Here is a 27,620-nt window from a genome sequence, read left to right on the forward strand (position 1 = left end):
CTGTGTTTTTTCGCGGAGGGGAAAGTGCGTCTTTCGGCTTCGGACGCACCGTGATAGCAAGTAGTGTCTCTTCATCCTGCAGAAACTACCCTGCTAAAATACGCATATAGATATATATATATATATTTTAGGCGGACGAGTGAGACTCCGCGCACGTGGAGAGTTCGGCGCGGGCGCTTTTAGTTTAAGGACGTGGCAGCGCGTAGAGCGCTGCTGCGGTTTCACGTGCCCTCTGCAGATCGTGCACAGCGCAGCTAGTGTATATCTAGGCATCCGCATGCGTATAAGGCCCCAATATATCTACATGTTTCGTATGCTGTCCTCGCGATCGCCCCTGCGCTGCAGTGTCGGGCATCGGAGATATGCAAGGTGCGCCGGAGGAAATGCGGCCTTTGTTTGAAAAAGGCAAGTTAGCGACACGCGAAACTGGCCGCAGCACAGCTTGCGGTGCGGCATCAGTTTGTCGAGTGTCGAACGAACGAGCCAAGGGATGGCCACACGCACGTATACGAGTGTGCAAAGAACGCAAGAGCTTTCACTTCCTCGCGTGTGGTCTACGAGACTAGACAGCGGTTAGTAATGTTCCACTTTCTTTTTTCTCTGCTACACCTCTACTATACCTACTTTCCCTCAGTGTCTAGACTCTCAGCTCACTGCGGCGTGGGTGGTCGACAGGCGCTGTGGCCTCCTACCGTACTTCGCTGCCTCTCGAGAGAGCCAGCTCGCTCAAAGAAACTAGGTTGCCCCTCTGCTCAGCTCCGGCGAGCACAATCTGTACATCCCATGTGGGCAAATGATTTGTTCCTTTGGGAAGGGCAATTTGAATTACTGAATAAAATACCAGGAGGGCGACGCGATCACACCATAACGGAGAATCAGCAATTAGCCCACTAGGGCGACTCCACAGAGAGGACGGAGACGGGCGCGCTGCGTATTGATTGGCAAATGCTCTGCCCGGTCCTAGAGACGACGAAAGGCAAGTTGCGATCTGCTAAACTCTGGTCGAGCTGGCGTATATTCTGTTTTTTTGGTAGCGGCAGATGGCCTTCTATTTTCGGGCGCAGTCAGCAGGGCCAGGCGACTTGCCGAACTATATCGTGTCGTTCTTTAAACTCGCCACCGCGCATAGAGCTAACAGCTCCTAGGCGGCATTTCGTACTGCTTCGCTGTGCCGCTGTTGTATGCGTGTGTGTGGCTGCCCATCCTGTTTTCATTTCTCGCTCTTTGGAGCCGCCTAACACTTTTTCGTCGGCTGCTAAAGCGTCGGAGGGGCATTCGGCAGGCACTCCCTGTTTGAATCCCCACAGAGCGGAGGCTCGCGAAACGTAGGAGGCTGACTCACCGACGCAAGAACTGCGTTGAGCGCAGAAATCACGACGCACTGTCTGACAAGTAGCTCTCGTGGTAGAATGGTGGTAAAGATGAGGTGTCTGCGAAGAAGGCACGGAGGCATGTAGTCTGCCATGGAGGCAATCGCTCACCTCGCGGGTGGCGATACCATATTCGTGTCTAGATCTGTGCGTTATCGGCGCGGGTCGCCCTGTCATCAGCGGAGAGCCTTTGCAGCGAGTGGCAAGCTACCCGTCGGTTAAAATCACTTTGTGGTGGTCTAGTAGTTTCTGTGCGTGCCACGCAATTCCGCAGGCTGCTGCTGTTTGATCGTGAGAACGACGGGTGTTGTGCTCCGTCGTAGAGGCAAAGGTGACAAATCAATCTACAATCACAGGAGCCGTCCGCGGGCCAACAGGTTGCCGACCAAAAAACGTTAAGGTCGCCCGCGAGTGAGCGGCATCTTGAGGTCCCTGGAGAGTTTTGTGCTCCACAAACTGCATCTTCACGATTCGTTCACGTATGCAGCATGACGCGGCCTCGCCATGTACTGCCTCTGGTGAGTCACACTGTGTTGGCTTTTTTCTCGGTAGTCTGGCTACTAGCTGTCCTCCAGGAACGCGACATGCTGCCGCAAGGGCCCAGCAGAGCCGCTGCCATTAGTGCGGAGGCAAAAGTACTTTCGTTCGGCCCGCCTCCTGTTGTTTCGTCAAGAAGTTCTGTCCGGTCTCCGCCCACGGTCTCAGCGAAGGAAGAACAAGCACCAGAGGGGGTCCAGCATCCCGCCTCTCACAGGGACCGCCTTTCAAGCGCTGAGTGGCCTTCTACCGTGTACCCGTTTTCTTTTATTGACATAGCTGCAAGGAGGCCCGTTCGCAGCCACCAGTATGCGGCGGCGCTTCATTCCGAGGAAGAACGCCAAGATGCGAGGGTACAGCCTCGAGCCGGCCCATCAGTGTCGACGCTGTCAGCTCTCCAGCTTCGCGCATCGGCGAGCTCCCCAAAGTACGCCAGACAACAACCGTAGCAGGCATCCGTACCCACTCGACGAGTAGGTTGGGAAACGAAGGTTGACGGAGGGTCGTCACGACTTCCGCTGTCCGCTGCTCCGCAGAGCAAACGCCAAGCCATGTCGCCTCGACACTAAACTCGTATCACAATCGTTGTTGTGTGTGTGGCGCGTTGTGAGCAGGGTCCATGGCTCCACAGCAGAGTTTGGAGCAGCACGATCTTACGGGAGCGGCGTACTTCCAGAGAACCTTGTTCCTATACAACGCCGACCAATGCTTGACTTAGTGTGGTGTGTGCAGGGTGTGTGACATCTGGCAGGAAATGCTTAATGTGCCGTTCTGGTTCTCCTTTTCAGGTTGCACCAATCCGATTCACAGACATAGGCGAGAAGGCGAGAAGGCAGTTCTCTCTGATGCTCGACGGCGTTTCGGATCCTCGGGCTCCAGATATGGAGGAGAGGCCTGATCTGCCGGCTGGAACGTTTAGTCGAGCACGTTCACAAAGTGCCTGAGGGTGCAAACTCACTTTTCCTTGCCCTCTCTTAGGCGCTTTTCGGTTCGCACAACGCGGCGACCGCCGTCAAACAACTACTAATTGTTAATGTCGGCTGGGGGGGCAGGAGCGGGGCCCGGTGCACTTGACAGCATGCCGGTTCACGTGCTTTTGCAGGAAGTATCAGACATATTCTATCTCTGTATTGCTCTTTTCTCCCCGCCAGCGTTCCCGCGGCACAAATACGGGTCATCGACCTTGGCACTGCATGTAAACAGTGGCGGCATGTTTTGTTATTTCACTATTCGCCGCACCTCAGGCAACGGATACCCACTGAGCAGGAAGAGCCTTCGTCGCCTTCCACCTCGGGCCTCCCTCCTCGAAGTAAGATTCTTGCCAGCCCACAAGGACGGCTCCATATATTGGCGACGTCGAGAGCCACGTGTAGTCTTTGCTGTCACGCTTCTTTTAGTTTTTCTTGGTGTGTGTCCTGTGTGTCCTCCGTTTCAGGGTGAGAAATCCAGGTATTCGAGGATAGCGTTTGACAGAAGTCTCTCCAGTAGTTGACTCACTTTCATACAATACACACAGCCGCAACGTACTCATGTCTGTTCGTTTTGTGTCTCCTGTATGCAGCGAGGAAGTAAGTTTTTTCTCCCCTCCAAGCGCCCAGCCATGGCACATGCTTGCGATCAGTATTCAGAGGGTGGCACAAACCTCGTTCTTAGGGCCTGGGTTAGAGCTGTCTGCAGCCACCAGATAACGTGACTGCCTTACGCTTCGTTTGTCTCTGCAGGCGGGTACGTCGTCGGCCTCTGCCTACGCATCTGAGCAGCAAAGTAGTAAAGAAAGCTCACATTCGTCGCATCGTGTGCCACGACCTTCACCATACGCATCGCGGTTTGTCGCAATGAGGAGAGAAGACCGCGAGCGCGTTGCAGGGAAAATGGGTCTGGCGGTCGAGCGGGTACTACAACTGAGCGAATACCCCAACGTGTCTCCATTTACTGTGCGCGTGACTGAGGTTTATCGCGTTCGACATGACAAGCACTCTCACCTGCGAGCCCTGGTGTTTGCTGTCCTTGGATCGGCTGCGAGGCCGGGCATCGTGAAGCTGCAGATTGAGGCCTTTCTCCGCGATAACGCCGCGTTCGGAAGCGAATCTGCCTCCAGCCCACAGGCAGTGCTACTGGCTGCCGCGGAGTTGTACCGTTTGTGTATCTGTGTATTCTACCGATGCCGGGCAGCCACCCCAGCGTCTCTGTCCGCGTGTTGCCGGTCGTGGGGACCCAGAACCTGCGCCTGTCTACCTTGTGCGTGACTTCCGTGGCTATTATGACGTGGTGAAGACTGTCGTGCCCAACGAAAGTGCCTAATCGAGCCAGAGCGCGAAAGGCCGCTTGAAATCCAAGTTGGGAGGGCCTTCTGCTGGCTGCGTCTCGTGAGCAGGCCAGTTGATCTGGATGCCTCAACGGTTGGCCAAAAGGCTTGGGTGTGAGAGGCCCTTCACCAGTAACGCGTCACTGCAAACCGTGTATAGCTGTCCCAAAAACAGTATCGGTCGCCCACAAAGGACAGTGAAGGGGAAGGAGGGGCGCTCTTCCATACCCACTGACGGAAGGGGAAACCGCACGTCCACGGCAGGAGCGACGCTTGCGTCAATGTACTTTTCCAATTCTTTTTTGCCGCCGTTGTCACCGCGCCTTTCCGGGCGGCACCCCGAAATGACGGTAAGGAACACGACTGTCAGCGGGGTTAGCATCAACACGTGGCTGAGTGGCGATCGTGACATCCGCCCTTGCTGGTTTACGGCGGCTGGTGTTGACGCTCAGTTTGAGGAGCCCTGGCTTTCCGCCAAAGCGGTAGTCGTTGGTCACGCGAGCGTTGTTCAATGTGAAAGACGACCGACAGTGTGGCACGCATACCATTGCTGCTGTTATGTCAGGCTCTAGTGGCTTCGCTATACTGCAGTTTTCCATTGCTGGAACTGACGTCACGTGCGTCTTGTACCGCAACGAGGCGGAGATAAGATGCCCTCGTGGCGTTCATGGGGCGCTCTGCAATGTGCTGACGACCTGAGTGAGCAAGATAGAACCCACAGCCAGTCTACCCAACCGAGCAGCCCCTCACCGCTGTCCCTCGCACACCCAGAGCAATGAACTCGTTCTCACAGACAAGCAGACGGACGATTCTAAGCTCACAGATTTCCACGTGCAGGTCTTTGAGCCGTCCTACACGTTCGGAGATCAGACGACAAGACCGTTAGCAACAATCGAATTAAAACACCACCTCGTTGTTGAGCTGTTTTTGCCTTTAAGGGCCGGGGTGATTCCACAATTACATCTAGAGTACGTTCCCAATGGCTGACACTTCTGAAGCCCGGAAGCGATGTCGGGCTTCTGTGTATTATCCTCCTGAAAAAAGCATATTTTGCACTCACTGATGGAATTCCACCAGAGTGTCCAGCTCTTTGGGCTTCAGGCAGTGTCCAAAAACTTGAAGCGAACGCGCGAATGCCTTTGTGCGCATGGATAATATTGTGTACGCCGTATGAGTAAATTTATGCTGAATACGCCTTCATTAGTCTTCCGAGGGGAGATGGTGCTTTTTGGCACCGAGATTCGTGCGTGTAATCTGGATCTCCGATCTGTACCAGTCCTGTGCCAGGGAACTTTTCGTTTGCATGCACAAAATATTGGTTTTTTGCTAGGTTTTTCAGGTGTGTGTGTTTAGCAGCTGAGACGTGTGCCTCAGTTCAGGCCGTGTGTGTTGAGCTAAGGGGCGCCCAGGGCTCCTGGATTTGCAGCAGCCGTCTTGGTTTCCATCCTTTTCCTTCACTTTTCACTCTCTTCTCTAGATAAAAACTGCAATAAAGCCCGGGCAGCGTCTGTCCATTCTTTGCGCTTCAAACAACGCGAGACTCAATTCCCTCCGCCTACCGGGGCCTACGTTTTAGCTTTTTTGTGTCTATAGAGGCATTGTGCTAGTTCTTCCTTAGGTGGATTTCATGCCGGCACCACTGCCCTTGGCTTGGTGTTGATCTTCCTCAGTAGTGCATCACCATTTATCTTGCGGGGAATTCCTGCGCGTTTGAGAGGCGAAGGCCAACTTCACTCGTCGTTGGTTCCGTTTGTGAAAAGCAAGACCCGCGTCTCTCTTTTAGGGTTTAGGGTTCAGCTGAGTATCTCTTTCCTCGAGGCACAAGTCCCACTCAGTCAGGGACGAACCACCACGGTCTACCTGTCATGCCGTTACCCCTGGCTCTCCATCGTACCCCGGTCCCTGCCCTGTGCAAAGTGCGTCAATCAGCGTTGAATCGTCCTAATGCATCGCGATATAATGCTTCTGTCGAAAAGCGGTGTGCTCAGGGAGCGCTTTTCTTTCGTTATCCCCTGCGGTGCTACGAATTTTTCCCTGAACAGGCGTCTAGCGCTTGCCGCCTTTTCCGCCTAAGCTGGGCTCAGCTATAGTAACGCATGCCAGACATATGTGTCCCGGTGTAACATATGAACACAGAACAATAAGGGATCTAAGAGAATACTGAGGAAAACAATTGAGGGCAGGAGAGAGAGGGTAGCCATCGGGATGTTCAACTTTCTCCGTGTTTCGCGAAGCTACAGAAAATACTCCTAGGAGGGATTTGTCAAGATGTGGTCTCCACGCTGTGAAGAGAGTGACGCGCGGTTTCTGCGATACTGGGAAAAAAGGGAGGTGAGTCTCGCAGTCTCCGAGCGTATTATACTTGTACACTGGTGCGTCGCTTTGACCTTACCATTCGGCTCAGACATCTGCGCTATTCAGACTACTTTCAGGGGCATTCGATGGCAGGTCCGCCACGTTGTGTCTGCTTAGGTTGTGTAGAATTGCACAGCGGCCCAAACCTAACGTGTCAGCGCGCGTGTTCCCTCCGGCGTGGGCTTGATGCATGAATGCGGCACGCCCCTTTGCGTGTGCATTGAGGCCCATGCGAAGCTCGCCGGAGAGCGAAATACTCGTGTACCATGTGCTAAGCTATCCTGTCCAATTCTGGTCGTTGTCACTGCGGAAAGGATTGCCGCCCCTGGCATCGACGCCTTGTTGCCAGGGGGCTATTCCACGCGCTCGTGTTTCGCCCGCTAATATGTGATTACGCATTGTCTTCATATAATATATTTACATACACGTGTATGAATAAATGCCGCGCACTTCGCATGCATGGCACATGGGTAGGCGTCTACTCCACAGAACTCCTGGAGGAGCCTGGTAAGCGTCCTCCTCACGACCCGCACTAAAGGAGCGCGTTTTCGTTTCTTCTCAGGAGGCGTTGGTGTCGTCAGAGTGGCTGTCGCGCTCGGAGCTAAACGCCCGCGCGCATGTGGCGTGTGGGCGACTCTGCGAGGCGCTCGCATCGTCGCCCTTGGAAATCGCAGGAAAAATACTTCAAACCTGCGCCCCTGGCGCTCACGAGAGGCTGAAAAGAAGAGAGACCGCGGGCGAAGACGCGGAGACGCGAACGAACTCCGACACCACCGAAGAAACGGGATCATCGAGCCGAGAGGCCACAACAGACAGCGCAGATGGACCAGCGGAGCGGCGCGACTCGCTTTGCGGCGTAGGGCGCGAACATACGAACGGCTGGAGCTGCTGCGATTTTCAGCAACACTTGAAAGGTGCGAGGCGTCTTCAGACTCGAAGCACCCGGCGAAACGCGGGTCTCGAAAAAGGCATCGCCCGATACATGTCCTGAGACTTCAAGGTGATAGAGAACACGTGACAATATACACATAGATAGGTAGATAGATAGATAGAACTAACACGGAATTTTCAGCCTCATCCACCAGCTTCAGGTACTCTTGTTGGTATAGATCAGCGAGCACCTCTTCCGATCTCGGTAGGCAGACGGAACACTCGTTCTGAGCATCCTCGCTAGAAGGTTTTTCGGGAGTTCAATCGCAACGAAACCCACGGGTGGACGTGCATCAGAGCACATAGATACACCAGGGGGGGAGGGATGAAAACCATGCTAAGGCTGTGTTCTCTCGTTCGTGCGTGGAAAGGTGTACGCATGGCGCACTACATGACCAGCAACAGACTGGAGGAAGTCGTGCTTCGCCTGGCGGCTTCAGTCTCTGGCTACGTTCCGGTCACTCTCAACTGGGACGCAGACAAGTAGGGAAATGCAACACAGCGTCTTCTCACGTATGCATTCCCGCCTTCAGTGCATGCAACGCCTCGGCGAAGCGCAGCACCCGGCTTCTGTACGTACGTCACGCAGCGCTCTACACACACATGCATTTCTGCATTCGTCTACATTCATTTATACACCTGTTGGGAGCTTGCGCAGCTGCGCTTAGATCATGAGTGTACGCTGTGCCGACTTACGCGTCAACCTGTGGAAACTCAACAAATACGTACATATTTTGCGTGTGCGATTTCAACTCTGCCTAGATCCATATGGACATATATAGGTAGGAGAATCAGCACAAGCGCCAGCATGCGAATAGAAAGGGCCATCATGCCTACCTGTGCCGCTCAAGGTATTTCTTGAGGAGGTATCCAGAGCGTCGAACTTATTTTCCAGTTCCTGTCCTTTCTCAGCATCGAGCGCGTCCTCTATAAAATCTACTCCACGCACTGCAAAGCCGTAATCGTCGACGCCGGCGTGCCGGCTGCGAGCCTCGACAAGCTCTGCGAAGCCGCCGCAGAGGGAGGATTAAAAGTGAGTTCAGAGCTGCCTTGGCTGAGGAACTGAGCGACGCATCCGCCTCCGGAGTCTGAAACGCTGACAACGAACAGGTCACAGCGGGCAAGGTATGGGTAAATTTATTCTCGGATGCGTGCCGCCTGTGTGTGATGGCCTCTCTTGCGGCGGCTCGCTGCAGCACACTAGACCTATGTGTGTATATGCATATATGCCTAGATTGAGCGCGGACGTTTAAGCCCATACTCGGCTGCTCTGCCGTCGTATTTCATGGCAGGAAACGCTGCAAACGTGTCAAGAGCGTCAGGAAGCCGCGATACTCGAGGCGCTTCGCGAATATGTGAAGTGCGTGCCGGGCGGCTGGGCGCCTGCCTCTGGTGGGAATCGGCAAGCATCCTTGCATGAATGCAGACGCGTGGAGAACATATCACGCGGGGGCTTTTGTGCTACTTATTTGATAGAAATGCGGCGAATTCGTTTTCGAGAGGTCGCGCACGAGCCTCAGACTGCGTTCGTGTTTCGGTCGGCTGCCCACTTCACTTCAGGTTCTGTCGGCGGAGGAACTCTGCTCTCCCATCGCGGTTACGGCGGCCAGCATTTCGTGCGTATTTTTTTAAAACTTCGGTGACAGGGTCGCGGAGGGGTTTGCTTCTCTCACACACACATCTGCATCACAGACACGAGTCTGCATGAGACGTAGAGGAACGTTTGCCTCTAGGTGGATGGATGAGCAATCCTCAAAGAGGCAAGTCGACAGAAAGACGCATCTGCGCATGCAGGTGAACTGAAAGGCATGCAGTTAGCGGCCCGCACTCTGAACATCCTATCGTAGAGGTCTAGCGTTTAGCACCCTTCCTGAGCGCCGGGCTGCTGGCTTGGCTTCGCGGTCGCTCTGCAGTTCGCCTGGCTGTCTCTCCGCGGAAATCTTGCTTCTCTTCTTTCTCAGGGGGACTCAGTCCAGCCGCCGTGGCGCCGCGAGCGACGCGCGTCACACAGAGAGCGAAAGAGAAGAACTCGCGGACGGGCTTTCACCCGAGCCGCGTGCGGCCAGCGCAGGCGGCGCAGGCGGACGAGAAGAAGACGACTCCGGCGACGAAGAGTGTCTGGTGGGTCCGGCCCAAGGTGTGCCGCCACGGAACTTACCTGCACATCGTCAGAGAGGTTGCAGCAGGATGGGGATTTTGGATGCTGCATGCGACGAGCGCCTCTGTATATCTTCAGACGTCCTGCTTGCGTAGGCGGAAAGCCTGCATCCAAGGCGAACGCACATCCGACAGAGTCGCATGCCCGCTCGGCGGAGTCGGCCCCTGACGTGTCTGTGTCTGTTGCAATTGCTTGACGCCTCTCACGCAGATTGTCTTCACCTCTGGAACGACGGGGCTCCCAAAGGGCGCCGCCCTTTCTCGCAAGTGAGAAAACGAAACTTTGAGACGGGCCTTCCAACCCGACTCGACCTCTCGCGCGGCTTCAGCGCCCGCGGCCGCAGCCACTGAGGCAAGTCTCATGTGTGCATGCTGTTCTTCATTTGTCTCTGCCGAAGGTCAGAGGGCCCGCTTCTTCAAACTCCAGTCTCAGGTGCACACGTGCCCTGTTTCTTTTTTTCTTCCAGTCCGCCTTCCCTGCCCTCTCGTCTCTGGCCTGAAGGCGGTTGCCTGCGCCCTCAGGTCATGGCTTTCCAACATTTTATTGCCACGAAAGGAATACATATTCAAATATAGATAAGTATATACAAGGGCATTCAGAGTTCGTCAACTGTTGTCTCGGCATCTGCGCGATATCTGTACCTACATATGTGCATATACATATGTATATAACATATATATATATATACATACAGGGTGGCATCTTTCCCTTTTCGCCTTCTTCTATTTCACGAACGTAAAAGAAGTTCTCCTTTCTCAATCCCTCTTCGCCACGCAGGCATGCAACTGCACGAGTCCGTAGACGTGTGCCCACGCTCATTTTCAGCTGTCGTTGCGACTACAACGTCGAGTTCGTGTCGCGTTTCTTGGCTCCTGTGCGCTTAGTAATATGGAGACTTCTTGTCTCTCTTTAAAGTCGCTCTTGCAGCTCGACCAAGACACGCGCCTCACCCTCGTGGTTCTGAACCCCCTCCATCACGTAAATTCTTCCGTGATGCTGCAGCTCGGCCTCAGCTTCCCCCGCGCAAAGATCCACCTGATCTCCAAGTGAGACAGACAAAAGCAATAGAATAAAAAGGAGAGACGAAAGAGGGCTTCGGGGGCGGCACGGATGGAGGGCGGAACGCCTCCCCTGGTCTAGAGCAACAAAGTGCAACTGCGGGAGTGAAAGACGACATGCGAGCAGAGGCACATGAGACATGTATGTAGCAAGGTCGACGCACATTCAAACCTGCTAGCTGCGAGGAAGAGGAAGCCGAAAACGAAGTTCTCTCTGCGTGGATACACTCCGCGATTCACATATAACGACAGCGTGGAAGGGGGTGAAGAGGCTTGTAGCTAGGCGCTGCACAGAGAGCCGCGGAAACGTCTTCTCCACAGAAAGAAAGAGCGGAAGGGCGAAGGAACCCTGGAGAGATATATCCACCGATGGGCAATGACTCGCGGCTGTGCCGCGCCGCTTAGAGAGATTGTTTGCACGTTAGAATTGCGGGAAGTGCGCCTCCTTCGCAGCGGCATCGCCTGCAGGGGTGCGGGCGCGACCGCGAGGCCGACCGCAAGCAAACTTTTCCTGCGGAGCCGCTGCGTGAGTCTTGGCTTTGAGCGGAATCTCTCTGTTCACAATTCTTTCTCGGTGCGACCCTGCGTAGGTACACCACGTCGTACTGGTCAGTGCTCTGCGAGATCGCGGAAGCCGCGGAGGCGGAGTCTAGCGAACGCAATCCTGGCGCCGGCCGGCCTGCGCACAAGCGAGAAGAAAGGTCTCCGCCCTTCCGCGTCCTCGTTCCACTCGTCTCGCGGCACATCGATTTCTTGCGAGAGCTCGCGCAGCGCTCCGCTCTCCCTCGAGGCCTCTCTGTGGAAAGGCTGGCGAGCGCGCTCCAGCCGAAAGGTGTGGTGCTGCTGCTCGGCTCCGCGCCAGTAGGCCCCGCGACCCTCGAAACGTTTGAAAAACTCCTTGGAACGCTGCCGGTGATTCGCTTCGGCTCCACGGAGACCTGTCTGCAGGTACATACAGCGTGGGGATCAAGGAGGCGCGACTCTGCGATTTTTCCTGTTTTTTTCAATTTTTTGCGGCCCTTGCCGCGCGTACGTGGATGGGGGTGGCGGCCGAGGTGGCGAGGGGGGGGGGGCAGCTTAGGGATGCAGATTTCTTTCGCGTGGCGCACGAACAGAAGGCGGCGAGAGCATGAAACTCGCGGAAAGACGAGTGAGCGAGCGACCTCGTCCTCTGCAGCCGGCCGGTTCAGCCCCGCGGACAGGCTCCTCCGCCTTTTTTAGAATTAGGAGAGACAGAAATCTATCAGCTTCACGTGTTCACGCATGCAAGGAGCAGCAAAAACTGAAGCCCATACTAGGTGTATATAGATAGAGAGATAGTTCGATAGACACCTATATATAAGTATAGATAGATATAGATAGATATATTTGATATATAGACATCAGTGTATATGTGAGTGGATCTTGGAGTAACTCTGCATGTGTAGCGATTGATGCGTGGACACGTGAACACTGTGCTAGCCCGCATATGTCCAAGAGCGATGCCCACGGTCAGCAATGTGTGTAGATATATCAGTATGTAATGCTACATCAGCATATAACTCTATATATCAGTAAACGAAAGCACGTTTATCAGTTCATGTCAGCATATATCAGTATATGTCACTATTTATAGCAGTATATGTCAGTATATAACAGCATATGTCAGGATACATATGAGTTTACGTCAGCATGTAAGTCAGTGTATGCCAGTTTCTATTTGGATGCAAGAGGTAAGATGCGACCGGGAAAGAGAATCTCTTTCGATTTGTTCCGTCGTGCACGCGTGTAGGGACCAGCACCTCAAAATATATATTTATGTATTTTCATTTACATAAAAGGGCGCCTTTCGCGTGGAGTGCAGGTGTTGGGGACCCCCTTTGACCTCGGAACAGAGGCCATGCACCGGGCGCTGGAACGCGGCTGGAGCCACAAGTTTCGCGGCGAACGCCAGGTGGGCTTCTACATCGGGAGGCCTCATCCGCCGATGACAGAAGTTCAGATCGTGAAGAGCGTCGACCCCGGCAGCCCGGAGTTTTTGGTAGGCGCCCTTTTTTTTTCGGCTCTCCGCTAGCGAGACTGCGCACCGCTGCTGCGCTGAAGAGTCTGTCAACTGCTTTTAACTTGGAAAAGCAAAGAAAGAGACGCCATTTCACGTTCACTCTGGTCTGTATAAGTTCATTCTTCGAGTTCAGGTCCGCACAAGCGCCTCTCTGTCCATATCAAAGAGTCGGCGCCCCGCAGCTGCTTCTTGAGAGGACTTCCCTGCCTGCTCGCGGATCCAAACTGGGAGCTCGTCCTTTCTATCGTGTTTCTCGTGTGTCTCCCTTCCGGTTCTGATCGTCTTTGTCCCTGTCTCTCGCCCGTCGCCGCATTCGCGGCTGTCTGTCTCCACCGTAAACCGTAGATCTTGGTGATGTGTGCAGTCCTCCGCTTTACTAGCGTTTTCCAGCACCGTGTCTCTGCGGCACATCTGCTTCCTCGCCATCGCTGTCCTCTCTCCTCAGGCTCTGCGTCCTCGTTTTTCTTACGCTCTGCCGTCAGTTTTTCCTCCTCTTGCCTTCCTCTGGCGTCTGCGATGCTGTTCCATTTGGGTCTCGGCTTCTCGTCGGGCTCCTTGCATCGCGTGTTCCTTTTTTCCTTCTTTTTTTGCACGCCCTCCCGCTGCACGCGTCGCCCGCCTTACTCCCTTTCGGTTCAACAGGCCCCGTGCGAAGAAGGCGAGCCAGGGTTTCTGGTCTGTCGCGGCGCTAACTGCATGCGGGGCTACGTGAATTCTCCCGAGGGCACGCGCGCGGTTTTTTCGAAAGATAGGTGGTACCTGGGCTTCGGCGACATCTGCTTCCTTCTGCGCGCCCCCGAGGGCACGCAGAAAGTACGTGAGAGAGACAGACTGCGACAGAGAGGGGAGCGTCGAGCCAGATTCAGAGGCGCCTGAGAAGCAGAACGGACGCAGTGGAAAAGAGGAATATTGCGGGAGAGGATCAAGGCAAAGCGTTGCGTCGCGCCTCTAGAGAGACAAAGGCGTGGAAGACAAGTCCCAGGAGCCTTGTGATCTGTGCAGGATAACGGGGCATGAGACCGAACCTGCGATAGAGAAATATATCTTGCCTGACTGTATGTGGGCGACTAAATGTCAATCAAACAAAGAAGGAAGCTATGCGCGGGGGGAGGGGACGCTGCCACTGTAGGCAAGAAGAGAAAAGCTCGAGCAGACAGTGGAGAAGGGAGAAGAAGTGTCGCCGTGGGAATACAGATCTGTGTATGCATGTAAGCGTCTCACTCTCAAAAGAATGAAACAGTCACGAAAGTATAGTTTAGTTGCTATTCTTTTTAGCTCGCATTGGAAGACGAGCGCACGAAGCGCTTAAAAGTTATGCTTTGTTTTTCCTTCTTTTCGCCTGCAGAAAGAGTCACCAACCTGCGACTACTACTGGGTCACGCGCTCCGCAGATCTTCTCATCAAAGGCGGCGCGAACTACTCGACCCTTCAAATCAGCGCAGATCTCAAGAGGTTTCTGCTGTCGTGTTACCGAGGCCAGCTGACTGAAAACCAGGTCGAAGTAGCCGTCGTCGGAATGAAAATCTGCAGCGAGCACGAAGACAGCTGCTGCGTGACGCTCCAGCTGAAACCTCCAAGCGAGACGCAGGCCGGACATAGGCCTCCCCAAGCGGCAGAAGGAGGCTGGCACGCAGGCGAGGAAGGCGAAGAGAGAGAAGAAGAGGCGTGGCAGACTCTGTGCGCCGATATCGAGAAGAATTTCCTCGCTCGCGCGCGACAGAGCGACGCCACGATGCTGCCGAAGGCCAGCCGCCCCGACTTCCTTCAACTAGGCCCGATTCCAAAAAACTTTAAGGGTCTCGTGGATCTGGCCGCCTTGAAAAAAAGCTTCGAGCACCTGAGACACGCGGAAAACTAGAAAAAAGCGTCAAAAACTGCGCTCGACGCGGGACTCACTGCTACTGTTCTGCGGGGTGTGTATACAGGAAGTACTGGAAGAGTGCTATCTCTCGTGTCTTCAACGGAGTCTCCACGGAATCCGGAAGTCGGATTCTGCAGCCTACCGAGAGGCTGCTGCTGTGCTGCCTTTCAAGAATCATGTGAAATTTCGCCTGTTGAGCCCTTCGCATGTCCCTCAAACAAACGACTCTCGTCTCTTGAGGAAAATGTGCGCGGTAGACTTTCAGGGGTGCCAGAACACGCCGCAGAGTTCCTGCGACACAGGAAAACGGCGAATACGCTGGTTTATTCAAGCGGATGCGCGGCTACGTGCATCGTGTGAAACACCGCCGGAAAAACTGAAAAAGACTTCCTTACGACATGGACACGCGCCTCAGGATCTCCGCCTGAGCCCTACACGTACGCATGCATAGGCGTATTTGCGCATCCACGTTCGCCCTCGTGTGCGCATTTACATACATGCACATACATTTACATGTATGGATACACATTTACGAACATCCGATACACACGCGCTTTCGAGAAAGGACCTTCGATACAACTTGTTGACCGCTGCGAGCCCCTCGGGTTTCCGCTCGGGCAAGTACATCTGTCGCCAAATAAACCCCTGGTTCCTGTAGCGAAACAGCCCTGCTCGAGCTGCAAGCCCCGAAGAGCCCCAGAATCATCGTGCAGCTCGAAACGCTGGGCTTCCGCGACGCCGCGCTTCATGCGTGGACATCACAGATGCACATAATGCATGCATGCAATTCGGATGAGTGCGGTAGGAACAATCGCAGCGAACCAAGTCTCCGGCGCTGTCCTGTTTCCAGAACAAACACACGAGGCACGACGGCCTTCGAGTCCCCTGCGGCATGCGCTTCGCTCAGTCGACCGCGACGGTCTCTCACCCGTTGGCGACAGTCGACTTCTTCAGTTATCTTGCACAGCTTTGCCTCCTTTTCGTGCGACATCGTGTTCCCTAGAACACGTGAACGGATGGTTCTCCCGCCTTAATCTTGTGACTGATTTCGCGTGTCTACTTCGTCAGATCCACTCCGGCCCCCGTACTTTCACTCTGCGCATTTGTAGAGGCGAACCGTCAAGGCCGCTATCTCTGATAGATTACAGGACCACGCCACGTGAGAGCTAAGCGGCGCGCTACGAAGCTGACTGCCACTCGAACTGCTCCTTGTGTGGAGAGTGCTTTCTCTCCGTGAGCGTGGCTCGGTATTTCGCGCGAGGCTAAGTTCACTGGTTTGGTTCCTCGGGTTTTTTCAGTGTTTAGAGAAGGAAGGTTCTCGCACACAGAGCGCAAACGAATGGCTGCCTAGCCGGCAAAAACCAGAGAGAGGAAGACGCTCAGAAATACTATCCACGGGGAGCAAAACAACGCCGCTGGGTCTTGAGAAAATAAAAAACAGCAAAGGAAGACTCGGCCTGACGTTCTTCCCTTAATCAATGCTGAAAAAAACAACACATACACAACACACAAAGAAACAGAACGCAGTGAGCGCGCAGACAAGCCGCAGCTGACGGCACAGCGCCGAACGGAAACCCGTGGCGAGGTGATGACATATGCACTGTTTAAAAACATTCCGGACTCTATCTCTGCTGTGCAGGCGACTCTACTCATCCGCATGGTCACGCACGCGTGCACATCTCTTGCTGGACAGGTGTGCATGAACGTGACTCTGTTTCGCACAGGTCTTACTTTTTCTGCGCGAGAGTTCTCGACAGCCAGTCGAGGCCCTCGTAGAGGCCGTCGCCAGTTGTGGCGCAGGTGGACTGAATGAACCAGTTGCGGTGTCTGATGCTGTGGAGATGCAGCTTATCGGTGACCTCAGCGGCGGTCATCGCGTTCGGGAGATCCTGCTTGTTCGCGAAGATGAGCAGCACGGCGTCGCGCAGTTCGTCCTCGTTCAGCATACGGTGGAGCTCCTCGCGCGCTGCAAACCGGGCACACGACACGCGCTTTTCGCATCGAATCAGACTCACACACCACCTCTTCTGCTGCAAGAACCACAGGATTCCACGACCGCGTGTGCCCCCTCGGGAAGCGCATCCACGCAGACGCCTTCACGCCACAGGCGCGCCCGCAGCTGGATAGTTTCCCCCCCGTAGACTGAAGGGACTTCGTCCACCAACGCCGCCAGCCGCCGCGCGCAGCTTCGCCGCACCACCGACTTCCGCCAGAAACGCCCTGAAGAGGAGGATCTGCCCCTGAGAGCGAATCCCGCCCTGATGCATGCACCCCAGGAATGGGCGCTTTTCCTTCTGTGCATCCAGACTTGCAGACGCCAGTCTCAGGTTACTCACCGTCTTCAATGCGGTCGCGGTCATTGCTGTCGATGACAAAGATCAGACCGTGCGTGTTGGAGAAGTAGTGGCGCCACAGAGGGCGGATCTTATCCTGCCCACCGACATCCCACACAGTGAAGGAGATGTTCTTGTACTCCACTGTCTCGACGTTGAAACCTACAAAAAAACAAAACACGCACCTCCGTCGATGAACAACCCACGCACATTCCCTCTCTCCTCTCTCCGTCTTCTAAAACCAGCCGCGCCGCAGCCGCCCAAACAAACACGTCACTCGTCACACACAACACACAGAAAGACTCAGATCCCTGAACAAAAAAACATCCAAATGCCGGGCGAGAAAAGCACATTCGCTGAAGCTCAGCCACGACAGGAAGGCGACCATCACATCCTACGTGACAGTTTTGCCTTCCAGCGTGCCGGAAGACAAGAGTTCAAGGCGTGACGCGGATGGCAAGGATACACCCACAAAACAGATACAGAGACTAGCGAAGAATTCTCTTCGGAACACCAGACGACCGGCACATGCATCAAGACTCGAGAGGGGAACGACAAGTATCCACACACGTCTACGCAGACGTGCAACGCATGCAGCGAATTCAAAAAGAAAACCGATTTACGGGAGCATAACCAGCCACGAGAAACACCACAGAGGCACTGCCTACACCAATAAACACCTCTTTGACTAGTATATACATGCAGGAAAAGTCATGTTTCCTCTCGATGCCACACGAAGCAGATAGCCACACAAGGCTTCAAAACAAAGGCATTTCGGCCTGAGTCCTTAGTGCCTCCTCACTATCGGATGCGATTTGGACCTAATCTACACCTTCGTCTACGTCAAGACGGTCATGAAAACACACGATTCCAGAGTCTTTCGGAAAGTTACTCGTAGGTGCACCCGCCTCAATACACGCCGAGGGAGCAGAACACTGATCTAACGACGCAGGGCATAACAGCCAAGTGCCTATTTTCTTTCACTTCCGTCGTGCTAGCCGCAGAAAACGAGCCACGGGATACTATACGATCTGCGATCCTCCGCTTCTCTGCTTGGACGACCCATTAGTTTGACACCACAGCCACGTAGTACCACGGATACACGCGCGCTCGACAGACATGACTCGTGGGTGTAGGAGCAATACATGTACACAGAAAATCCCGAAAAGTTCACAGCACACACCGCTCGTCTGAAACACAAAAAACTAGCGAACGGTGGAAACAGTGCGAGTCTTGAAGGCGACTGCACAAGGGCCCCTGATCCCCTCTCTGTGGAAGACACGCAGCCGGCATGAGAAGAAAATCTCCTCGGTCTACCGAGGACGCGCCTTCTCGGAAAAGTGGACGCTTTTCAACTGCTCTGTTGAAGACACAACACAGGCTCCTAAATGCACCTGACTCTGTACCCAAGACAGAAAATGCACGGCCCGCCGGCGCTGAGACAGCACCCGCTCCCGTCGCGCACCGAAGTTTTCCGCGTTCAGGCGTTTTGCACGGCCAAACACTTGACTTACCAATGGTGGGAATTGTTGTAACAACCTCGCCGAGTTTCAGCTTGTACAGGATGGTTGTTTTTCCTGCAGCGTCCAAACCGACCATGAGGATGCGCATTTCGCGCTTGCCGAACAGGCGGCTCCACAGCCGGCTGACAGCAATCCCCATTGTGTTTAAAATGCGAACGACGAAGGCAAACGAAGAAAGAAGATTCCTCACAAACAGAGGAACCAGTTGGAGAGAAAAAACGACAGAAAGAGCAGACAGCCCGACGGGAGAAACGGCGAAAGCTGGGGGGTAGGAGAGGGGAGGAGACGCACCGCAGACAAGCGGCTTCGGTTTTTTCGGCGTGTTTGTCTTTAGAAATGTCTGCTCTTTTCTCCACGCCTAGAGCGTCGTAAGTCCGAAGGGAACGCGTTTAGAGGAAACAAAGAGAAAAAGCGGCTGCGTGTATAGAGAGGAAGGCATAGAGATAGACGGAGAACAGCCGACAGGATGTACAAAGTGGGAAGGGCGCGCGAGAACGCCGAAAATAGGTAAAGGAACGGAGTGGCAGCAGACGCGAGACAGAAATCTCGTTCACGGAAAAACCCGCCCGGCAATCACGAAAGCCGAAAAAAGGAAAAAGAACAGACAGAGACTCAGAAAAAAAGGTAGCAGCCCTCAGTCCGCGTCAGATCCTCCAAGGCAACACGTGCGCGACACACGACAACGGAATCGCACTGCGAGTTCGTGTAGGTCCCATCCATGCAGCTACATCTGCAAACGCGTACATATCCGCCCGCGTGTAGCAGGGAGGCGCTGCGCCGGGCGAGAAGACAGCGGTTTCGCGGTTTTTCCAGCGACACAGGAATACCAAACTGTTGCCTGTTTAGTGCAGCAGCGTTCGTTGCGGAAGCAAGAAACGCGGAGCTTTTTTGAGACCACTGACATGTGCAAAAAGGCCGAAACCACGCACGGAAGAAGAAAGAGGGGAGTAGGGCACATCCAAATACGCGCGCGCGAAAGCGAGTTGAACAGTGGCTTCAGGCCGCAGGCACACCCGAGCAACAGCGCGAGCGGAGGTTTCCTGGAGCGCAGCGCACAATGTTCGAAGAGGAGGGGAACACCGGACGCAGCGCACAGGATGATCACCCCCGTCTGTCGACGACGTCCGATGATTCACTAGGAAGTGCGCTTTTTGCTGGCGGAGCCTGAACCAGAAAGGGACGGAAACTCTGTTATATTACTAGCAAACACCTGACCAGCGAACTCTGAATCGAGGCGGTAGCGGGTCCTTTACACTCGTTCCTTGTGACGCGAGCAGGCAATACGACCAAGCGACGAAAAGCCTCCTTGTCTACACATTCCTCGCAGGCCCGACGCCGGCCGGGGTAGCACGAGACATGCAGACACGCAGATGAAACGCACATCTGTGCGTTCCTTCGAAGTCCAAATCACACAGCGGCCAGCACGCGCAACAACACTTTTCCGGAACAATAGACGCACTCTACAGCGGGGGGCAGCTTGGCAACACTGGCAAGCTCGCGCGATTCTAACAGAACTATCAGTTTCCTCACATACGACGCGAGGGGAACGGCTGCTTGCCGGTAGCCGTCTTCCAAATGCACCAGCGGGTTCCTCTCGTAAACTAGGTTCTTTTTCCCGCGGGAGAGGATGTTCATCGGCGCACGACAGTGGGCTCGCACCAGAACGTGAACTTCCTGTGCGGGCGCGGACATACTGCATCTTACGTCCAGTGTCGATCTTTCTGTTGAAGCGAAACAGTGCCGATTGTACAAACTGCGTGACCTACGCAGAATAAGGCACAGGAGCACCGCCCATTTAGATAATTCAGCCTTTTGACTGACGTGGTAGTTAGGGAACAAGCTGTCTACAGACGTCCTTACTTATCACGTCTGGCGGTGAATTAGCGTTCCCAACTCAATCAATCCTGTTCAGCAACAACAGTTGGATTTCAGTGTCTAGTACATTAAAATTCTCCCGGAACCGATGCTTTGCATCCGCGTTGTTGGGACTCGTTTCCAAAGCCACCATTGAACAGCTCGGAATACTGCCGGCGCCTCACAACATGCTCGCTGTCCACCCACGCTCGACAGGAGTGACGACCTACGTGGATGGCTGACAACGCCACAGCGCGATGTGACAGCGACAGATGTGCCAAGCTGTTCAGCTGCCCTGCATATTTATGCAGGCTGTGGTCTCACTGGTGCCTACATACGAACGGCTACAAGTAGTGGGGGCAGAGCTTGTCATTATCGGAACATGGATGGGCCGCCTTCCCCCGTGGAATCTCACTTTCCACGATGCGTAACCCGGAGCGGAAGGCGCTAATATGGTGAAATGAAGCGAGTGCCCGACACGATCGTACCTCTGTTCGCACGGCAGTAGCCGAATCATAATAACACATACATAATCTGATGCGACGTTAGTCCGGTAATGCTACGGCGCGAGCGGACCCAGAGCTCAGCAAAACAGCTAATTGACCAGCTCAGAAAGTAGACCATCCTCGCGTTTACATCGTTGCGGAACTCACAAAGTTGCGCAATTCTGCTTCCAGAGCCGTAGACCTCTATGCGTGACACGTTTCTGAACATAATTGATTGGAATGAATTTATGTGGCGTCTTCAACTGAGGGTGTTGAAACCACATCAAAAAACGATATCAAAACAACAGTTGTAGTGTCGGGCGCGGCGGCGCACCCGATGCGAAAGAGGAATGACACATTCCTCCACACCCTCGTAATCCGAGCCAGCGCCGGTAGCGCACCAACACCTTGCGACTTCCATGGATATGGCGCTAGTGCACGTCTTCACAGTGGAAAAAATGTCACTTGTCGCGAAGCAGAGGACTGCGCGAGAAGAGCGGCACACGCAGGAGCTCGCTGCCGCTCACCTGCGTCCGCTGATCCCCGCCCCCAGGCCTGCCGGCTCTTTCTGCGCTCAAATCGTCTTCGCCTGGTAGTGGGGCTGGATCGACCGAAGAGAAGCGCCCTTATTTGACTTGGAGGGCTGCCCGCCGACCCGGCTCACGCCATGGCCAAATGCGGCGTCCACTTCAGGTTGCACTGCGTGATTCAGATGTTTTGAGCTACCTCCAGTTCGTGCGTGACGCAGCGCAGCCTTCGCGCCGTGTGCACCAGCCGACGCGGCGGCCACTGTTGTTGTCGGGTTCCGCGCTTTACCGGCAGAGGTCGAGCTTCCGGCTGCCTTCGTCGACGCCGCTGCCGACATCTGACCCAGCGAGACGGGCTTGTCTGCTTCATCGTGAGGCGGGACGTGCTCCCCATGCCGAAAGAGCGCGACGTCTCCCAGCACTGCGACCCGTTCGATGGCCATCTCGTTGACGCCCCGCAGAATTCTGGCGTAGCCGTTTTCACCCCAACTCCTTCCCCAGGAATTTCGAACTTTCCAGTAGGGAATCCACTTGTCACCCTCTTTAGCCCAGCCCCAGCCAACGATCTCGACTGCGTGGTCAACCTGAGAATTCGCAGGTCGCAGCAGCGCACACGCAGACGCAGATCAGCAAGAACTCACACGCTTCGTGCTACCCCTCTTGTCAACCTGTGCGTTGACGCTGGGCGCCTTTTTCCTTTTCTGCCGCGAGTCACCGCGGTCACGCACCTTTTCCCAGACCCAGTTTTCTCCCTGCTGAATCATACTGTTGTACGCCGACTTGAAGACGCCTCGTCTGTAGACGACGAACTCCCCTGCGCAGAGTGGAGAGAGGCACAGAATCACACGCGCACGCACGATTTCGAGCCCACGCGCCTGACCCCCGCGGGTCAACACGCGACGTTGGCGACCGCGCTGAACCCGGCGGCGCAAAACGCACAACCCCTTTCCCTCATGCAGCACCTTACTCGTGGGCTCCATCGAGGTCGCCAGGGGGCCGTGCTCCCAGAGCGATCGAAGCATCTCGTCTTCTGAACAGCTGCCGTAGACCCCGCCGACGTAGCGCCACGACGTGACTTTGATCGTCGTCGAGCAGGCGCCAGGCAAAGGCGTCCGCTCGGGCGGCGCGTCGCAGCCGTACGCCGACGTGCCCAACTGCCCCCCAAGGTCGTGACAGATCTGCAAATCCGGCGCAAGGGCGCTGCCGCGATACTCTTGGTCCTGACACCGCAGCAGGCAGACACACACGGGGACGCGACTTCGCTGAGAAGCGAAGTTCACAACTTCGCGACCCCACGGGCCCCCAGGCAGAGGGCGCCGGAGCCGAGGAGCCAGAGAGGGCATCCCAAACCCCATTTAAGGCCTCTGCTCTCCACCCTGGCCGCCGGGTCCGGTCCCCCCCCTCCCCCCCTCCCGCCTCTGCTGCGCGCTCACCATGCTATTGTATTCGCGAACGCACTCTTCCGTGCGGAAGCCGTGCTCCTGACCGAACTTGAGAGCCAAGAAAACGTATCCGCCGTCGCACCCTTGGTTGTATACGTTGCAGCTGGTTCCCTGCAGAGTGAGGCGACAGAGAGAATAAGACTCACACCCGTTTTTCGTGCCTCGCGGAAGGCGGAGGCGCGACGACTTCTGAGCTAGAGGGAGACCCCAAACCCTTCAGAGGCTGTTAGATCAGAGATGGCGACTCGCCACGGAAGCCAGCAAGGGCGCTGCTCCGCTGTCAGGGCACTGATGGGCGCCGATTCTTCTGAAAACTGGGCCTCTAAAAATTCGAAGTGCCGCTTACTTGTAGAGCGCTAACGTGGACCTTGCCAAACACGTCGTCGTGGGAGGCATAGCGAATCCAGAGTCTGCAAAAACAAAGGCGAGAACGCGCAGTGCAGCTGGGGGCCTACGCGTAGACGAGGCGGAAATGACAACGACCGTTCACATGTGTCTCTCCCGAAGGACTTTGGCGCCGCGGAGGAAGCCGGCTCGGACGTGCGCATCAGGTGGCAGGGCCTGACAGGTGGACGGACGCTGGGCTCCGGATAGGCCCGTCGCGGAACTCAGGGATCGGAAATTCCTGGTTGAGCACAAAGCCTTTTTGCACTGCAGGCCCCGACTCGGGAGAGTTTGGGGGACTCACGGATGGTCAGAGCTGGATGCCTGACTCGCTTTTTCCAACAAAAGAGGTGGCGGAGGACCTACCGAGACGTGAGCACGGAGCCAGTCGTGATCGCGTAGCACGAGCCGCACCCTCCTTGGTTCGGGGCCTCTGGAACGACAGATTGGCGTCTTCCAATCTGCAGTCCAGACAAAAACGCTCTCGCGCGCGCGGGGCTGGGAACCAACACGATCCGAGCGAGTCACTCATGTGTGGCCAAGGCGCAGCAGAAGGCGGGAACGCACGGCCTCCGCTCAGCGCGACTCGCGCCCCGAAGCCACGAGGCCGCGTTTGCCTTTTCACGGGACCGAAGGGGCGCTTGTTATTCGGCGTAGCCACCCGACTCACCCCTAGCCCTCTGAGGCGACTTGAATCGACCACGAACACACACAACGAGGCACGACACGGCCACAGAGCGGGGACTTCGCGAAGCAGACAGCTTTCCACGATAATCTTGAAGGGCTGTGCGACATTGGGGACTTCACTTAATCTCTTACGCGGAAAAAGACATGTTCCTCGTTCGTCCAGTCGAATTCGCGAATCGTTCGCCATGGAGGGTCGGAGCCCGCGGGACTACCGAACGGCCTCACGGAGTCGAGCAAATGCTCAGGAGGCGCGACTCTGACCGTCACTTCTGTCTTCTCTGCATATTGCCTCGACATGAACAGCGGCTGGCTGCCGACGCGCGACCACACTTCCTCCAGCGAACGCAGCTTTTGCCCGTGGATTTCGATGTAGTCCTCCTTCACAGGCTCCCACGACGCCCCTGCGCCGCCAGAAAGGAGATCGCACACAAACCGAAAGAGGCCTCTGCAGAATCCACGTCCGCGAAAGACGCAGGTTGAATCACGCGTGAAGCGGACTTCAAACAAGGCGCGTCTCGTGGACTCCCGTCACACTGCGCCGCGCCCGGATCGCCCTCTCTTGCGACAGCCCCAGCGTTGTCGCCTCTCACTCGTGCTCGGACTCCTCGACGCGAAAAACGCGCACAGTGTAAAGCCAATCGAACACCATGTATCAATCTGACAAAGATATTCCGGACGATCCGGAATTCCTTTTGACGGTTTCTGGAGGCGTACCTTCAGGAAGACTTTTCCGCACAGCTGCAGCAACTGCTTCGATGTTTGGTGGGTGAGAGCTTGGCCACAGCGGGACCTCGAGAGGCGAGCGCCGCTCCTTCGGGACTTCGTTCGTGGGAGTCGAGATATCTTCTCCAAGCTTCTTCGCCCACCAACAACCCCGCTTGATCGTTCCCAGCAGCTGTTCGTTGGCGCTCTCGCGGTCCACCGGCTCCGGTGTATCTGCAGGATCATTTAACAGCGTGGGATCTTAAGACCATAGTTTGGGCACATGCCATTCTTACCACATTTAAGCAGCTATTGTCTCTAGGGTTTAAGGAGGAGAAAAAATGGCGGAAAAACGACCCCGGATAGGGCCCTCCAGAGCGCGCATCCGAGTCCGCGAGACTCCATGAGTAGGCAGTCGACGCGAAAGCGCGTGCAGACCAGCTGCACGTCACAGCGAGCGTGAGGAAGCGGGGGGGAAATCTGTCAAATAGAAGAACCCCCGTTCGAGTTTCCACAGTTTCGCCGCCAACGCATGTCCGCGCAACTCTGTAAAAGCCTCTGGCATGGCTGTGCTCACCGTAGGAGGGTGGACTCGGAATTAGGGCGTCGGCGGAATCGTTCGCCGCGGGCAGCCGCTCCCACCATCCAACTAGCGTCGTATGGCAGTAGCTCCAGGCCACGTTTCGTCCGTCCGTCGCCATTTCGTACTTGAAGAACGCGAAAAAGCGCCGATTTTGCGGCCCTGAAACTTCGAGGTGGAGGCCCTCGTCGTAGACCAACGTCCACCAACCTGCCGCGCCATCCTCAAACTCGACCTGGAAATCCGGATGAAGCGTGAAACGGGAGGTTCGCAACTGATAGAAGCTGGGCGACACATTCGGGGGCGTCATGGGGCCTGAACACAAAAACAAGCAGGAAAACAACCAAACACGCTGCTGAGCGCCAGCGCTTGACAGCGCTAGCCGCCCCCTTCCAGGCCGTCAGCGCAACCATCTCGCCTCACTTTCTGACGCCAGAAAGATACAGTAGAGAGCAGATAGGCGAGTTTAGCGACGAACCAAAAACATGAAAAGTACCGACAGAATAAAACCCATCGGTGGGGTGTCTGACAGTCGAGCCGTCAGACCCGCGAGACGTTCAGCACCAACTTGTTCACTCGTCAAGGGTTTCTGCGTGAAAAAACTTGGCTACACGAGCGTGCAGGACGCATTGGAATCAGCACAGACAAAGACTCTACCCGGCGGCAAGATATTCGATAGCCACGCATAGAGTCTATCTCATGCAGGTCGCTTGTCGTTGCTCTGCCAATACTGAAGCCCATTCTGCATGCCCGAATGGACTCGATGCCGCAGAGACGCAGCGGCAGCAGCGCTTCCAATTTAAGGCAGATGCACGTCTGCAGCTATCTGGAGCTGCCGCTGCGGCCGCCTCGTCACGAGCCTCCTGTCCCTACACTCCCCCCCGCGATCGTTTGGCATGCATATGGGAGGTGCGGCACCTTTTGAAATACATCTGCAGGACGGACTGCAAAAGGCTGGTTATGTATCGCTGATCGGACAAAAGCCAAGCAACTAGTATGTGTTGGGCTGCCCACATCCCATCACTGGACAATTGGGATGACACACCGTGACTCCCTGGCTGGTCGGGGACGCGGTATCCGCAGTACGGGTCGTGAAGTTCCGCCTTTGAACTGTCGGAGTGGCCTTTGCAAGTCAGCCAAAGCCCCTCATACAACTCCCATTCTCCGATCACATGCCTGACTAGGCAGTGCGAAGGCAAGTCTCCGCGGACCGGGGCGGCGCATCTTGCCCACAGGCCAACAACGCAGCTGAGGAGCGGAAGAAGCGACTTCATGGTGGCCACGCATTTCCTTCGAATTGCTCAACTCGGCCGCCGACATATCCCCTGTAAATGACGCTCGGTGGAACGAAACGGACCGCAAATTTGGACCGTTTTGCCCCGAGCTTCCCCCCTCCGCCGTCACCTGCGCAGGCACCAGGTGAACCAACCGATGACCACCATGTGCCTTACACAGCAACCAGAAAGGGAAACCGGGCTTTCTACGAAGACCGAAGAGGCCGATGCTCCAAAAGCCGTGGTTCAATAAGAACAAATCCCGAAACAGGTCGCATGAGAAACGCTCGTGACTGACGATGGCGTAGTGTGAGTGTATAGACAGTCTGAACTGAACCCGCCATACACCGAAAAAAAGGGCAACTTTGGCCAGGAAAACAACGTGAAATCTGTATAAAGATGAGAAAAATGCTCAGGAAGACTCTGACAAATGCAAGCAGGGAGAAGGGTTCCTGTTTGAGCGGTGGAAGCCTCAGTCGAGCGCCATCGAGATCGCTTTGATCCCATTGCAAGGAGAGCGGGTTCTGTGACAGAGCGTGCCACCCGAGCTGACCATGATACCTCCTACTGCTCACAAGAACCAGACTCAAACAGTCAACTCTTCAAACGGACTCCCTGAAAGCGCGCGAACGTTGCAGAATCAACGGAAGACGGAAAAATGTGTACGCCTTGTCGCGTTCTTGAGTGAAGACAGGCAGCACCGCATGCGCCCGCCCAGCGGTTCGCCGCGCAAAGTCTACGCGAGAAGGAAAGGGAAGTGCCTGCGCTACCACAAGCCGTGAAGAGTTTTTGGAGTCGATGCACATTCAAAAGAAAGCGGATAAGTGGGGAGAGGACGGTAAAAACTTGCAGCTGTGGCAAGCGGTGGAGGCCCGGGCTGCCAGAGAAGGTGACAGCTATTAACACATACAAGACAAGCGGCGGCCGCCCGGGTTTTCCGCGAGGCGAATCCAACTGATGAAGGGGTAGCTGCATCGAGAAAGGCGCGAATCCAGAAAAAATGACGCGATTCGACGGATAAAGTGCCCGGGTTTCCGGCGAACTATAAGAAACACCAAAACACCAAACAGCCTTGTCGGATAGTCAACAACGAGCGCTCGGCTACCGCCGCTTGCGTGTCTCGCCGGCCCTGGCTAGCTAGAAAAGAAGACACGCCGGAATCTCGCTTCAGAGGCACCCTACTTTCCTCCCCCCACTTTCCCAGAAGCGCGTGG

General features: G+C 55.4%; 3 protein-coding genes across 3 annotated transcripts; 1 reads left to right on the forward strand and 2 right to left on the reverse strand.

Moving 5' to 3' along the window:
* Positions 1-6,480: 6,480 nt before the first annotated feature.
* Positions 6,481-14,612, forward strand: BESB_029860 (uncharacterized protein; the record flags this gene model as incomplete). The annotated part of the gene is made up of 11 exons (XM_029361654.1): positions 6,481-6,543; positions 7,130-7,481; positions 7,869-7,980; positions 8,410-8,530; positions 8,790-8,889; positions 9,459-9,634; positions 10,583-10,701; positions 11,304-11,661; positions 12,557-12,733; positions 13,397-13,567; positions 14,100-14,612. 11 exons carry the CDS (start codon positions 6,481-6,483, stop codon positions 14,610-14,612), a joined length of 2,262 nt encoding a protein of 753 aa, XP_029215121.1.
* Positions 14,613-16,086: 1,474 nt separating this feature from the next.
* On the reverse strand, positions 16,087-18,610 carry BESB_029870 (ADP ribosylation factor ARF1; the record flags this gene model as incomplete). The annotated part of the gene is made up of 4 exons (XM_029361655.1): positions 16,087-16,096; positions 16,347-16,581; positions 16,952-17,110; positions 18,463-18,610. The coding sequence occupies 4 exons, from the start codon at positions 18,608-18,610 to the stop codon at positions 16,087-16,089; spliced, it is 552 nt and encodes a 183-aa protein (XP_029215122.1).
* Positions 18,611-21,384: 2,774 nt separating this feature from the next.
* Positions 21,385-26,406, reverse strand: BESB_029880 (cathepsin CPC2; the record flags this gene model as incomplete). Its single annotated transcript, XM_029361656.1, has 10 exons — positions 21,385-21,921; positions 22,066-22,146; positions 22,300-22,537; positions 22,754-22,890; positions 23,126-23,189; positions 23,530-23,624; positions 23,983-24,251; positions 24,565-24,786; positions 25,130-25,447; positions 26,178-26,406. The coding sequence occupies 10 exons, from the start codon at positions 26,404-26,406 to the stop codon at positions 21,385-21,387; spliced, it is 2,190 nt and encodes a 729-aa protein (XP_029215123.1).
* Positions 26,407-27,620: the final 1,214 nt, after the last annotated feature.

This window comes from Besnoitia besnoiti, chromosome XIII, assembly GCF_002563875.1.
Source record: "Besnoitia besnoiti strain Bb-Ger1 chromosome XIII, whole genome shotgun sequence".
In the NCBI taxonomy this organism is placed as follows: Eukaryota; Apicomplexa; class Conoidasida; order Eucoccidiorida; family Sarcocystidae; genus Besnoitia; species Besnoitia besnoiti.